This window comes from Panthera pardus, unplaced genomic scaffold (assembly GCF_024362965.1).
Source record: "Panthera pardus isolate Hobbes unplaced genomic scaffold, ASM2436296v1 HiC_scaffold_8, whole genome shotgun sequence".
NCBI lineage: Eukaryota > Metazoa > Chordata > Mammalia > Carnivora > Felidae > Panthera > Panthera pardus.
In genome coordinates, this window is record NW_026527013.1 from 20,957,884 (window position 1) to 20,970,709 (window position 12,826).

A 12,826-nucleotide genomic window follows, 5' to 3' on the forward strand; every position below is an offset into this window, starting at 1 on the left:
AACAAACACAAAATTGAAGTATTTTCTTATTTATCTTCCTATGCACACCCTGAAAACTGGACCTGTGTAGTGCTCACCTTGACCCCAGAACTCACAATAGAAACTAAAAACTCTGTGTGGCCTCACAGCCTGCCCTTGGGAGAATAGCTCACAGGCAAGTCCCCAACTCAGCCCTGCCACAGCACAGATGGGACAGCAACACAGAGCCAACAGTTACATCAGCTCTCAGACCTGGCCACTTCCATCAGAGCACTTGGCAATTCCACAGAAGCATAAGAGCATCAACTTCTTGGAAACAGGAATTAGCCAAGAAAACAGGTTAATGAAAAACAATAAAGTTATGTTCCCTGTAGAAATGTCTATCACTGAATGAACTGTGACTACCTTAACTGTAAGGTCTCCCTGTTGCCTGGCTTACCACTGCCTACATCATTCTCTCTCCCTCTCTCTCTCTCTTTTTTAAGTTTATTTATTTTGAGATATATAGAGAGAATCCCAAGTAGCCTCTGCACCATCAGCATGGAGCCCGACACTGGTCTTGAACCCAAGAACCGTGAGATCATGACCTGAGCTGGAATCGAGAGTTGGGACACTTAACTGACTGAGCCACCCAGGCGCCCCATCACTGCCTGATACATATACTTACCTGCTTATTTGTTTATTGTCTTCCCTTTACCAGTAGTTAAGTTCTGTTCCTGCTGTAACCCCAACACCTAGAACAGTGCTCAGCATTGGTAAGTGTTCAGAATTATTTGCCAACTAAACAAATGAATAAACAACTAGAGTCTCAGGGCACCTGGCTGGCTCAGTCAGTAGAGCGTGCAACTCTTGATCTCAGGGTCATGAGTTCAAGCCCCATGTTGGGCATAGAGTTCACTTAAAAATAATTAGAGTCTTTATGTTGCACACTTACTATGCACTGGACACATTTAATCCTCCTGACAACCCTAGGAGGTAGGTGTTATTGTCTCTCTTTTACAGTTGAAGAATCTGAGGTTTGGAGAGATGAAGTGATTTGATGCAGGTCGACAAGGTAGTGAGTGTCCACAAGAACCTTAGTTTCCTTTATTCAACATATGGAACAAAGGAGGAGAAATCCTATTGTTCAGTGGCCCTTGAGCCTTCCATCACAATCTCACACCTCAATGATGAAGGTTTGACCAGGGAAGGAAACACACTGGGAGACAGTCCCACTCAGCTTCAGAGCCTGGGATGCAGGCAGGGAGCCCAAGTACCCAAACAGACTCCATCTCTGGCTGAGATCTGGTTTCAGGCAGAAAGATGAGAAAGCTGCACATGGCTCCTCAGGTGAGTCCTGGGATGAACACAGTATCCAGAAACAGGCTGATTGCTCCATTCTTTCTGATGTTTCTCAACAGAGTCAGCCATTGAAATTATTAGAACATGCTGATTTTTTCATGTGGATCAAAAGTTTAAATGTTAAAAACAACAACAAGAGTGAACTATAAAAATACTGAAGAAAAAAGGGAAAAGTTTGTAGAATCTTGGAGTGAAGGGGGACTTCTGAGTATGTCACCAAACTCAAAAGGCATAAAAGAAAAAAAAAAGAAAAAAAATATGTAAATTCATTTATATTAAATTTAAAAAAAAAAACTGGAAGTCTAGGGGTGTCTGGGTGGCTCATCGGTTGAGCGTCCAACTTCGGCTCAGGTCATGATCTCAGGGTTTCTGAGTTCAAGCTCCGCATTGGGCTGTCTGCTGTCAGTGCACTTCAAATCCTCTGTCCCCTCTCTCCTGCCTCTCCTCCAATTGCTCTCTCTCTCTCTCTCTCTCTCTCTCAAAAATAAATAAACATTAAAAAATTAAAAGTCTACATGGAAAAAGCCACCATCAAAGTCAAAATACAAACAATAAACTGTAATTGGCTACAAACAACATACTTGTAACTCATTTCAAAATAAAGAGCTCTCATAAGTCAATAAGAAAAAACCCCAAGTCTCACTAAGAAATGGGGTAAAAGAGTACAGACTACCCACAGAAAAAGAAATACAAATGGGTCTCTCAGACCTATAGAAAATTGGTTATCCCCTCTTAATAAGATAAATGGAAATCAAACTAGACTTCCATATTTTTATCTATAGAGAAATATTAAAAACCTTAATGAAATACTATGGGAAAATAGGCTGATGGAAGAGTAAACCTTCATGTAGAACAATGTCTACAAAATTGTGAATGTGTATACCCCCCCTTTTTTTTTAATTGAAGTGAAATTCACATAACAAAATTAACCATCTTAAAGGGATCAAGGCAGTACATTCACTATGTTGTGCAACCACCATCTCCTGTTCTAGAACATTTTCATTGGGGTGCCTGGGTGCTGGGTGGCACGGTTGGTTAGGTGTTCAACTCTTGATCTCAGCTCTTTTTTTTTTTTTTATGTTTATTTATTTTGAGAGAGAGAAAGAGAGCACAAGCAGGGGAGGGGCAGAGAGAGAGGGAGGGAGAGAGAGAGAGAGGGAGAATCCCAAGCAGGCTCCACACTGTCAGTGCAGAGTCCAATGAGGGGCTCAAACTCACGAACCGCAAGATCATGACCTGAGCCGAAGTCAAGAATTGGACACTGAACTGACTGAGCCACCCAGGCTCCCCTCAGCTCAGGTCTTGGCCTCCGGGTTGTGAGTTCAAGCCCTGCATTGGGCTCTGTGCTGAGTGTGAAGCCTATTTAAAAAAAAAAATTCATCACCCCAAAAGAAAACCGTACCTGTTAAGCAGTTACTCCCCATTCCTCCCTCCTCCGGTCCCTGCAACCACCAGTCTTCTTTCTATTTCCATGGATTTACCTATTCTGGATAGTTCATATGAATGGAGGCATAAAACATGTGACCTTTCATATCTGGCTTTTTTTCACTTAGCATAATTGTTTGGAGGTTCATCTACATTGTAGCACATATCAGTACTTCGTTCTTTTTTATGGCTGAATAATATTCCATTGTGCGTATATACCAGAATTTGTTTATCCATTCATCCAGCTGATGGACATTTGTGTTGTTTCCACTTTTGGCTATTGTGAATAGTGCTGCTATGAACAACAAATGCCTTTGACCCAGCAATTCCATTACTAGGAACTGATCCTACCAATATCGCCCCCACAAAAAAACTGTAAAGCAAATAACTGAAAACAATCTAAATGTCCATCACTGGGGGCTAGCTACATAAAGTGTGCATTTTTGCAGAGACTACTCTGTAACGTTAACAATAAGGCAGCTTTTCGAGGACTAACAAAAAAAAGAGGTATCTTTTATGAAAATTTCAAGTATAGGATATGGCACAGAGTATGCTATCATTTGTGGAAAGAAAAGGAAGGGAGAAGGAAAGATTTTATATATATGTAACTTTTAAATTACTTAAATTGAGATATAATTTACAAATCCCATTGTATCAGTGTTAAGTGTACAACAAGATTCAATATTTGTATATATCGTGAAATGACCACAATAAGTTTAGGTAACATCCATCACCACACATAGTTATAATTATTTTTCTTATGAGAACTTTTAAAATCTGTCTTAGTAACTTTCAAATATGCAATACAGCAGCATTAACTATAGTCACCATGCTATAGATTACACCCACAGAACGAACTTATTTTTTTTAATATATATTTATTTTTGAGAGAGAGAGCAAGCAGGGGAGGGGCAGAGAGAAGGAGACAGAGGGTCTGAATGAAGCAGGATCTGTGCTGACAGCAGAGAGCCCCATACGGGGCTCGAACTCATGCACCTTGAGACCATGACCTGAAGTTGGATGCTTAATCAACGGAGCCACCCAGGTGCCCCCGCCCAGCACTTATTTATATCTGAAGGTTTATACCTTTTGACCAATTTCACCCATTTTGTCCACCCCGCCCCCACACTTCTGACAACAAGCAGTCCATTTTCTGTGCCTATGGATTTGAAATTTTGTTTAGATTCCACATATAAGTGAGATCATACAGTGTTTATCTTCCTCTGTCTGACTTATTTAGCATAAAGCCCTCAAGGTCCATCTGTGCTGTTGCAAATGGCAGACTGTCTTTTTTATGGCTGAATAATATTCCTGTGTGTGTGGTTGTGTACCACATTGTCTTTAACCATTCATCTGACAGTAGACATTTTGGTTGTTTCCATGTTTTGGCTGTTGTAAACAATGCTGCCGTGAAAATGGGGGTGCAGATATGTTTTCAAGATGTTGATTACACTTTCTTCAGATAGATATCCAGAAACGGAATTGATAGATCATATGATAGTTCTATTTTTAATTTTTTGAGGAACCTCCATACTGTTTTCCATAGTGTCTGCAACCAGTTTACATTCCCACCAACAGTGCACAAGAGTTCCCTTTTCTCCACATCCTTGCCAACACTCATTATTTCTTGTCTTATAGGTAATTTTTTTTTGGCTTGAATTTTCACGGAACACCTGGCACTTCTGGAAGGATTCACAAGAAACTAGTAATATTAGATGTCTCCGGGGAGGGGAACTGCATGGCCAGGGGATGGGCTTGTGGGAGAGACTTGTTACTAAATACACTTTACACCTTTTGAATTTTGTGGGTTTTTAAAAAAGTTTTTGTTTTGTTTTTGTTTTTGTTTTTTAAGTAATCTCTGTGCCCAACGTGGGGCTCAAACTCACGACCCCAAGATCAAGCATCGAATGTTCCACCAAATGAGCCAGCCAGGAGCCCCACCTTTTGAATTTTAAGTCATGGGACTCAACAAAAACTATTCTCCTTGTGAGTGAAAAAAAATGTAGCATAAAAATCTTGTTCTTTTTTGCTAAACTTGCTCCTCCCCACCCCAAACTGTCACATACGGACGGAGGTAGCTGAGGAGAGGTGTCAGGCCAGGAGCGGGGCAAGCTTGCGTTCATTGGAACAGTTAGGAGAAGGGTGTCACTGGGAAGTGGGGGGCTGCATGGCCCCCAGGGAGGGCTCAGCCCAAGAATGAAGAGAGACCCACCCCAAGGAACCTCCCCTACAATTTCAGACACCAGAGACAGAAGAGACTAGAAACTTCTGGAGAAAGAAAAAGGCAAACAACCAATCTAAAGGTCTGGGAATGAGAGGAGCCCTAGACAGCAGCAGAAGCAACAGTCAAAAGACAATGAACAGAGAAGTCAGACTCTGAGCTAAAATATCAGTCAAGAACAAAGGATTTTGCCCCATGTTGGGTGTAGAGCTTACTTTAAAAAAAAAATTTTTTTTTTTTTTGAGGCAAACCCTTTCAGACTTGGGAGGATCCAGGAAATGACCTTCCAGTCATCCTTTCTTGGAGAGTTGTTAAAGGATGTGCTTCAGCAAAATTAGGTCGAAAACTAAGAAAGTCAGGCTTGGGATCCAAGCCAGAGCAGAGGCTCCCAGAAGCCACCTAGAAGCCAGAGGAGCCTCGGTGGCACTGAAGGGACACTCAGGCCTCCTTGGAACAGGGAGGAAGGGACTGCCATAGGGCTCCACAGCTACACTGAGCAACAGACCACCTGTGACATCTCAGGAGCTTCTCTGAATACGCTTCAAAGGACAGGATTCATCCCACCCACGAAGTCCAAGACACTGGCATGGAGAAAAGACTGTGCTTGTGTTGTTTCCTCTCATTTTAGACTAAAAAGCTCTGAGCTGTTGGCTGGTAGGGATGAAGAGGTGACCCCACAGACTGAATTGGGCCTGCCCCACCCTGGGTCCCTGGTCCATTTCTGTCCCGGTGATAGACCATAGCTCAGGTGTCCTTTGGGAAGCTTTCTCTGATTTTGCCCCCAACCCCCTTGCCAGCTGGAACAAGCACCATCCACCAGACCTTCGCCATCAGAGCTGGGACTCAACCTCCATCACTGCTGCACCCAGCATGTGAGCATGTGCTAGGCTTGGGAGCCCAGACAAAGGTAGGGACTCCTCCTGAAGCTCTCCCTGGGGACCCTGGGCTATGGGCCTCAGGGGCTTTGAGTTGGCAAGCCTGCCTTTTTGGAGGAGGAAAGGGGAAGAGAAATCCCCTGTGGGGAGTTTGAGTCAGCTGAACTGTCATAATGGAAACAGCAGAGCCCTGGGCATCAGGACACTTCCCCTCTGTGGGCCTCAGAGTCCTCCTCAAGAGACAGAAATAACAGTGCTGCACAGGGAGTTGGGCTTAAGTGACAGAAGGGTGACAAAGCACTCCGTCGACTTGCAGGTGTGAAGGGAGACGCTGCTGCTGACTGCACGGTGACAGCTGGTCAGGGGTTAAGAGACTGCAGCATCTTGCCTCCAGCAGGGATGAAATTCTTTCACTTCCCTTAGTTCCAGGTCTGAACTTGGACTGGTTGGAGCTTTCTGGGGACCATGAATTCCTCTTGTCTACCAGTCACGAACATTCTAGTGAGAATCCTGCTGTCTGTCCAGAGACCACATCTTGACTGGAGGGGCAGTGGTTTGGGAGGCTGTCCTTGAAGTGTGGAGAGGAGGCTCAGGTTGAGGAACGCCAGGGTGGCCACCAAGCTTCATGTGGGGGTGGACGGTGACAGGCTGCATGGGCGGGGAATGAAGGGCCACCCGAGGGAACCCTGTGCTCTGAGACTCTTACTCAACGTGTCAGTCTGACACCTCCAGGCACATCCTGTTCCCATCTAACCCTTGCGCAAGGTCCGGGCCCAGCGGGAGGAGGCCGGAGGCTCCCCCACGGACGCGGACCCAGCCTCCAGGCCTCGGCTCCGCTCGGAATGACCCCATCACCTCACTGGGTGACGAGGAGGACTTTTTCCCTTGCAAAGGCCACCACCCCACGCGTGTGGCGCAGCACTACGCCCGCTCGGGTGGCTGCGTGCCACTTCGCCTCTGGAGGTCTCAGTGTTCTTGCCTGTGAAGTGGGGTTGCCAACAGCCTTTGCTTCTTGGGGTCGTCAGGGGCCCCGGCAAGCCCCGAGGGCGCCCAGGCCGCTCGTGCACTCCCCGCGGGAGGCTGGCGTTTGGGGGCGTCGCCGCCCCGCCCCTCCCCGGCCCGTCCCCGCCCCCGGCCCGCTTCCTCCTCCCGCGCGGCAGCCCCCTGCCTTCGCGCCATGTCCGCCGGCTGGTTCCGGCGCCGCTTCCTGCCCGGGGGTCCGCTGCCCGCGCCGCGGCTGCCCAGGCCGCGCTCCAGCCCTGTGCCCTACCGGCGGCCCCGCTTCCTGCGCGGCTCCGGCTCGGGCCCCGGCACCGCCGACGCTCCACGCCGCCCCGACGTCCGGCCCGTGCGCAGTCCAGCGCGGGGCCGCGCACTGCCCTGGAACGCAGGCTACGCCGAGTGAGTGCCCCGTCGCGGCCCCCGCCCCCACCCCTCCACCCTGATCTCGGGCCTCCGTGCCGGCCCTGCTGGGCGGTCCTGGAAAACAGCCTAAGCTGAGCCAGTGCTCCCGTCCCCCAACCTTGTGGCTACCTCCCTTCTGCCCTCATCTGGGACTCTTGACAGCTTCCCCCGGTCCCACCGCAGCCTTTTCTTGGGGGACTCCAGCCTCCCTCAGAGAGGCTCACTAGTTGGGAAGGACCTGCACCTCTGGGGCTTCCAAGATTAGACAGGGACCCTGGGTGGAGTTCCAACACTGCGCGCGGGCTTTGGAGATACCCCTCACACGCACGCAGCATCTCACCCTGGGTTGTGGCCTGTGCTGTATGGGACAGAAAATCTGGCCTAGATGGGGGGGAGGATTGGCAAAGGAGCCCCAGATCTCCTCGGACAGCCGCACCCTCACCTCACAGCCCAGGTCAGCACAGAGGCGCTGGGCCCTGAGTTTTGCCTTACCCTGAGGTTACTGAACAGTTAGGAAACTTACACTATGTTTGTCCAGGTGTGCGTTAGGGACAGCATAGGGGCTGCTGCTTCAGAGGTAGGGCTCCTCCCTCTATGTACCAGCTTTGGTCTCTGCCCGTGGGGACATGGGTGTGTCCCTGAAGGGTCTCTGATCACTTACTGGCCTCAGGATCATCAATGCGGAGAAATCTGAGTTCAATGAGGATCAGGCAGCCTGTGGGCAGCTGTGCATCCGGAGATGTGAGTTTGGGGCTGAAGAGGACCAGGAGTGGCAGACCTTGTGCCCAGAGGAGGTGAGTGCAACTGGGCCTGAGCCGGTCTTAACAGGCTGGGACCGGGACTGCAGGTTCTTGCTCTAGTTTCCCATGCCAGGTGGGGGGACAACTGGGGAAGCCAGGCAGAGCCTGACACCGAGCCCTTCCTGTACAGTTCCTGACAGGTCATTACTGGGCACTGTTTGATGGGCATGGTGGGCCAGCTGCAGCCATCCTGGCTGCCAACACCCTGCACTCCTGCCTCCGCCGGCAGCTGGAGGCCGTGGTAGAGGGCATGGTGGCCACTCAGCCCCCCATGCACCTCAGCGGCCGCAGCATCTGTCCCAGTGATCCCCAGTTTGTGGAAGAGAAAGGCATTAGGGCGGAAGATTTGGTGATCGGGGCTCTGGAGAGTGCCTTCCAGGAATGTGTGAGTGTGGCCTTTGGCTGGGGAAGGGACCGGGCACCTGTGGGACGCTGGGTTGTGGAGCATCCCTGCACACAGTGGTGGTCTCCCTGGATCTTTGCACTGGGAAGACAAGATTGGGTTGGTTGGTTTGTTAGTAATGGTCATCATTGCCATCACTAACCCCTCCCACTTATCCAGTGCCTAGTATGTGCTAGGGGCTTTTACCTGCATCGTACGTTGTGCACCTTGATGGTCCTTGGTGCAGGGGCTGGTTTCCCTTCCTCAGTTTTGAATAGGACTTCCCTCCCTCCCAAGGAATACTTCTAGATCTCCTAACCACAGGGATCCTGGAGTCATAGCCAGACTTTGGGTTGGGTGGGACTACCAGGCTTGTTGGTGGGGAAGTGAATGGTAGGGTGGGGATTGGGGACAGAGTGGTATGGTGGCAGTACAAGCAGCAGCTAAAGTGGCCTCGGTTTGCCCCAGGATGAGGTGATCGGGCGGGAGCTGGAGGCCTCAGGCCAGGTGGGCGGCTGCACAGCCCTGGTGGCTGTGTCCCTGCAGGGAAAGCTGTATGTGGCCAATGCCGGGGATAGCAGGTGAGTACCTGGAGGGTAGGCAGGGTGGGGTCGGCAGGCGGGCACCAGAGGTGGTGGGGACAGTGAAAGGGGGCTGGACGTGGAGGGATGGAAGTAGGGATTGACTGGCTGAGTTGTTTGTGTACCTGGTGTGTCAGGTATGAGTGGACAGCAAATCTGAGGGAGGGCAGACAGCTCAAGCGCCAGGCCCAAGGGCCGAGCTTTTACTTTGCAGGCTGTCGGTAGTCATGGGGGGCTTTGAGCTGGTCCCTGGTGGCTGAGAGAGGCCATGAGTGAGGGTGGAGCCTGCTCCACAGGCCTCTCCCTCTCTTCCCCAACCCCATCCAGGGCCATATTGGTACGGAAAGATGAGGTTCGGCCCCTGAGCTCTGAGTTCACCCCGGAGACTGAGCGGCAGCGGATTCAGCAGCTGGTAGGTGCCTTTGGCAGAGGAAGGTTATGGAGCCCCAACTCCTGAATCTAGGGTCACCAGAAGCCACCAGAGACAGCCTCATCTGAGCATGCCTTCCTACCCCCAGGCCTTTGTCTACCCTGAGCTTCTGGCTGGTGAGTTCACCCGACTGGAGTTCCCTCGGCGACTGAAGGGGGATGACTTAGGGCAGAAGGTTTTGTTCCGGGATCACCACATGAGAGGCTGGTGAGCAGGGTGGGTTTGGGAGACAGTGGGGAGAGGCCTAGTGTCAGGCCCAGTGTGTGGGCTTGGGGCAGTCCTTTTCCCCGCGGGCAGGGTGGGCTCTGTGTTGCGGGGAGATGAGGGGTGGGTAGGGCCTGGATTGATGCTGGGTCTGCTCCTGGTAGGAGCTACAAGTGTGTGGAGAAGTCGGATCTCAAGTACCCACTGATCCATGGGCAGGGTAGACAGGTCAGTGAATGGCACCCTCTAAGAACCTCTCTTAAACTGCCCCCTGCAGAAGTGGGAGCTCCTTTGTCCCTTTTGGGGGCTGTGGCTGGGGTCATGGGGTTTGCTCCAAGGCTACAGGATGTTTGTCCCTCAACCCAGGGCACCCAAGGGCCACAGTACACTTCTGTGTGCTTTACTTGCACATTCTCTGGGGCTGTTTGCTGTCACCTCACATCTCCCTTGTCCCCAGGCTCGGTTACTGGGAACACTGGCCGTCTCCCGGGGCCTGGGAGACCATCAGCTCAGAGTCCTGGACACAAACATTCAGCTCAAGCCCTTCTTGCTCGCTGTCCCACAGGTGAGTGGGCAATAGCCCACACCAGCTTCCATCTGCCCGGAAAGGCAGACGATGAGGCTGGCAGGAGCCCGGGAAGGGAGTGCTAAGGATCCTCAGGCTTAACTTGCAGGTGACTGTCCTGGATGTGGACCAGCTGGAGCTGCAGGAGGAGGATGTGGTTGTCATGGCAACTGATGGGCTCTGGGATGTCCTATCCAATGAGCAGGTGGCACGGCTAGTGCGGAGCTTCCTCCCTGGCAACCGAGAGGACTCACACAGGTACTGTAGCTTCTGGGGACCTGCCTGTGCCTGGGTCGGTACCAGCAGCAACACCAGGAAGTAGCTATGGCTGGGGAGACAGCACTGACAATGACACTGACATCTCAGGGCAGGTGGTCAGGATCGGGACTGTCTCAAGCTTCTGTGGGGTGACGGTGGGTCTCCAAAATCTCTGGGTTCAGAAATCCCTGAGACTAAAAATCTCCATGGTCCAACCTGTGGCCCTTCCATGCTTGTGGCTTGCCTGGCCCCACAGCTGGACCGCATTGTTTGGGTCCCCATGTGTCTGTCCAGCCCTGTGCAGCAAGTTCTCTGAGGGCTGGCTTTGCTTCTTTGCTTTGGCCCCGAAGTACATCTGCAGTTGGTCCCCACAGGTTCTCGGAGCTGGCCCAAATGCTGATACATAGCACACAGGGAAAGGACGACGGTCTCACAGAGGAAGGGCAGGTGTCCTACGATGACATCTCTGTGTTCGTGATTCCCTTGCACAGCCAGGGCCAAAGGAGCAGTGGCCACTGAGGATTCAGACGCCACATCCCAGAACCACTCCAGGGCCGGGTGTAGCCTGGGCATCCCTCCACCATGGTCCACAGCAGGTCTACCTGCCCTGCCGCCAGACACAATGGGTTGACACCCCCCAACCCCACCCATTTCATGGGGAGCATTTATACCAGGCAATCAAAGCTGGAAGAGTACGGAGAGCCCAGCTCCTCAGGTCCCCTCTTTGGCAGGCAGGAAAGAGCACAGTATCAATGGTAACATCCCTTTACAACGTAGGAAACCCACGTGAGGCTCCTCTGACAGGGTCCTTAGCAGCCCAGTGTTATTCTCAGATGGGGACAGCTGGACTAAGGGCATTGGCTAAGAATGCCAGGAGGGGCAGAAAAGCCTGTTTGGATTCAGGTCTCCTAAACCATAAATGTCAGGGTATCTACTCAGTAACCACCAAAGCCCATGCATGGTGCCTTATGGAAAGCTGTTGGCAGCTTCCTATCTGCTGAACCGATATCAGCCCCTGGGGAGACCAGCTCAGGTCCTGCCCTGTTTCCCTCTGCCACTGGAGGTGAGGCACAGGCCCTGGGACTAAAGTTGGGGCAGAACAGAAAGAAGCAAGAGGATCCCAGAGTTTGCTGAGCAGGGGATGTCCTCTGACCACTCTTCTCTGGCCCTAGCCCTGCCCTCAGCTGATGCCCCAACGCCTTTGGTTTTGTTGCCCCCGCCCCCCCATCACCTCCCTATTGTTAAATGTTTGTGTGGAAGAGCCGTTGTGAATCATGAATTGCTGTAAAGCTTGACATTATAGTATACTTTTTGCTCTTTCTTGTTATTTTCCAAAGAATCAGTCTTTGCTCCACCTTGCAAGTTTGCCTGTAGTCAGAACTGCATTTCTCTGCGGGCCTCCCTAGTTCCTGGTATGGGGTGAGCCCCTGTGAGAGAACTGTGGGCCAGAGAACAGAAAGGTCTGTACCACCATCTGTGAGCTCTGGGCTTGATGTACCAGAAGGGGTGCCTTTAACTTGGTTTTGAATGCCAGTTTCTATAAAGCAAGAATTAGCTGGAGACAAGTCACTCGGTGTTTGAGGAGCAGCTTGGTTCTTCACCTTCCCCACAAGACTGTTATCACCTAGCACTTGCCAAAGCTCAGGTGCTCAGAAGTATTTGTTGAATTACAAGGTGTCCACCTTTCTGACCTCAGCCTTACCGAACTCCCCTGATACATTCCTACTTTAGTTTACAACTGAGATGAATTCTAACCAGGCAACTCACAACCCTAGCCTGGGGCCAGGAGGGACATGGGCTAGGTGGCAGCACAACTGACGGTAAAACTAGTGTTTAACTTAACTGGGGAGGCTCTCAGACCCCCTTTCCTGTCCACTAACATTTATTTTTTTAATGTTTATTTTATTTCTGAGAGAGAGGGGGAGCGGGAGTGGGAAAGGGACACAGAGAGAGAGAGAATCTGAAGTTGGCTCTGTGCTGACAGCAGGGAGCCTGATGCGGGGCTCAAACTCACAAACCATGAGATCATGACCTGAGCCGAAGTCAGATGCTTAACCGACTGAGCCACCCAGGCGCCCCTTATTTTTCTTAATTTGCCCATCTTATTTATTTTCTTTAAGCTCCATGCCCAGTGTGGGGCTTGAACTCATGACCCTGAGATCAAGAGTCTCGTGCTCTACCGACAGAGCCAGCCAGGCGCCTCCCAATTAACTCATTTTAGACTCCATTTCCTATATACCTTTTCCAGGGAAGAGAAAGGAAGAAATTTCCCCTTTTTCACAGTCCTGTCCCACAGCCCAGCACTCTTGGGCCTCCGTCTCCAGTGAGGTCCCGACAAACTGGTGGCCCCAGAACCGCTGG

At 50.9% G+C, this 12,826-nt stretch overlaps 1 protein-coding gene and 1 long non-coding RNA gene across 3 annotated transcripts; one reads left to right on the top strand and one right to left on the bottom strand.

Annotated features, from left to right (window-relative positions):
- Nucleotides 1-913: 913 nt before the first annotated feature.
- LOC128775632 (uncharacterized) lies at nucleotides 914-7,214 on the bottom strand. The gene is made up of 2 exons (XR_008420495.1): nucleotides 7,112-7,214; nucleotides 914-1,791 (listed from the first exon to the last, which is right to left on the bottom strand). It is a non-coding gene; the product is annotated as an uncharacterized LOC128775632 (long non-coding RNA).
- On the top strand, nucleotides 6,170-11,785 carry PPM1M (protein phosphatase, Mg2+/Mn2+ dependent 1M). 2 transcript variants are annotated; one of them, XM_019417072.2, is made up of 10 exons: nucleotides 6,173-7,242; nucleotides 7,916-8,039; nucleotides 8,176-8,430; nucleotides 8,896-9,008; nucleotides 9,336-9,420; nucleotides 9,527-9,645; nucleotides 9,807-9,870; nucleotides 10,100-10,207; nucleotides 10,317-10,465; nucleotides 10,840-11,785. In XM_019417072.2, exons 1-10 carry the CDS (start codon nucleotides 7,019-7,021, stop codon nucleotides 10,982-10,984), a joined length of 1,386 nt encoding a protein of 461 aa, XP_019272617.2. In that variant the 5' UTR covers nucleotides 6,173-7,018; the 3' UTR covers nucleotides 10,985-11,785. The 2 variants fall into 2 exon arrangements, with proteins under 2 accessions (XP_019272620.2, XP_019272617.2); XM_019417075.2 differs by lacking the exon at nucleotides 8,176-8,430 and having other exon boundaries at nucleotides 6,170-7,242.
- The last annotated feature ends 1,041 nt before the right edge of the window (nucleotides 11,786-12,826 follow it).

Excerpts from the sequence above, each read along its gene's own strand:
- PPM1M (XM_019417072.2), top strand. The coding sequence starts at position 7,019 with ATGTCCGCCGGCTGGTTCCGGCGCCGCTTCCTGCCCGGGGGTCCGCTG. Across the intron at positions 9,009-9,335 it reads GCCAATGCCGGGGATAGCAG|GGCCATATTGGTACGGAAAG; the intron begins GTGAGTACCTGG and ends AACCCCATCCAG. Across the intron at positions 10,208-10,316 it reads TCTTGCTCGCTGTCCCACAG|GTGACTGTCCTGGATGTGGA; the intron begins GTGAGTGGGCAA and ends CTTAACTTGCAG.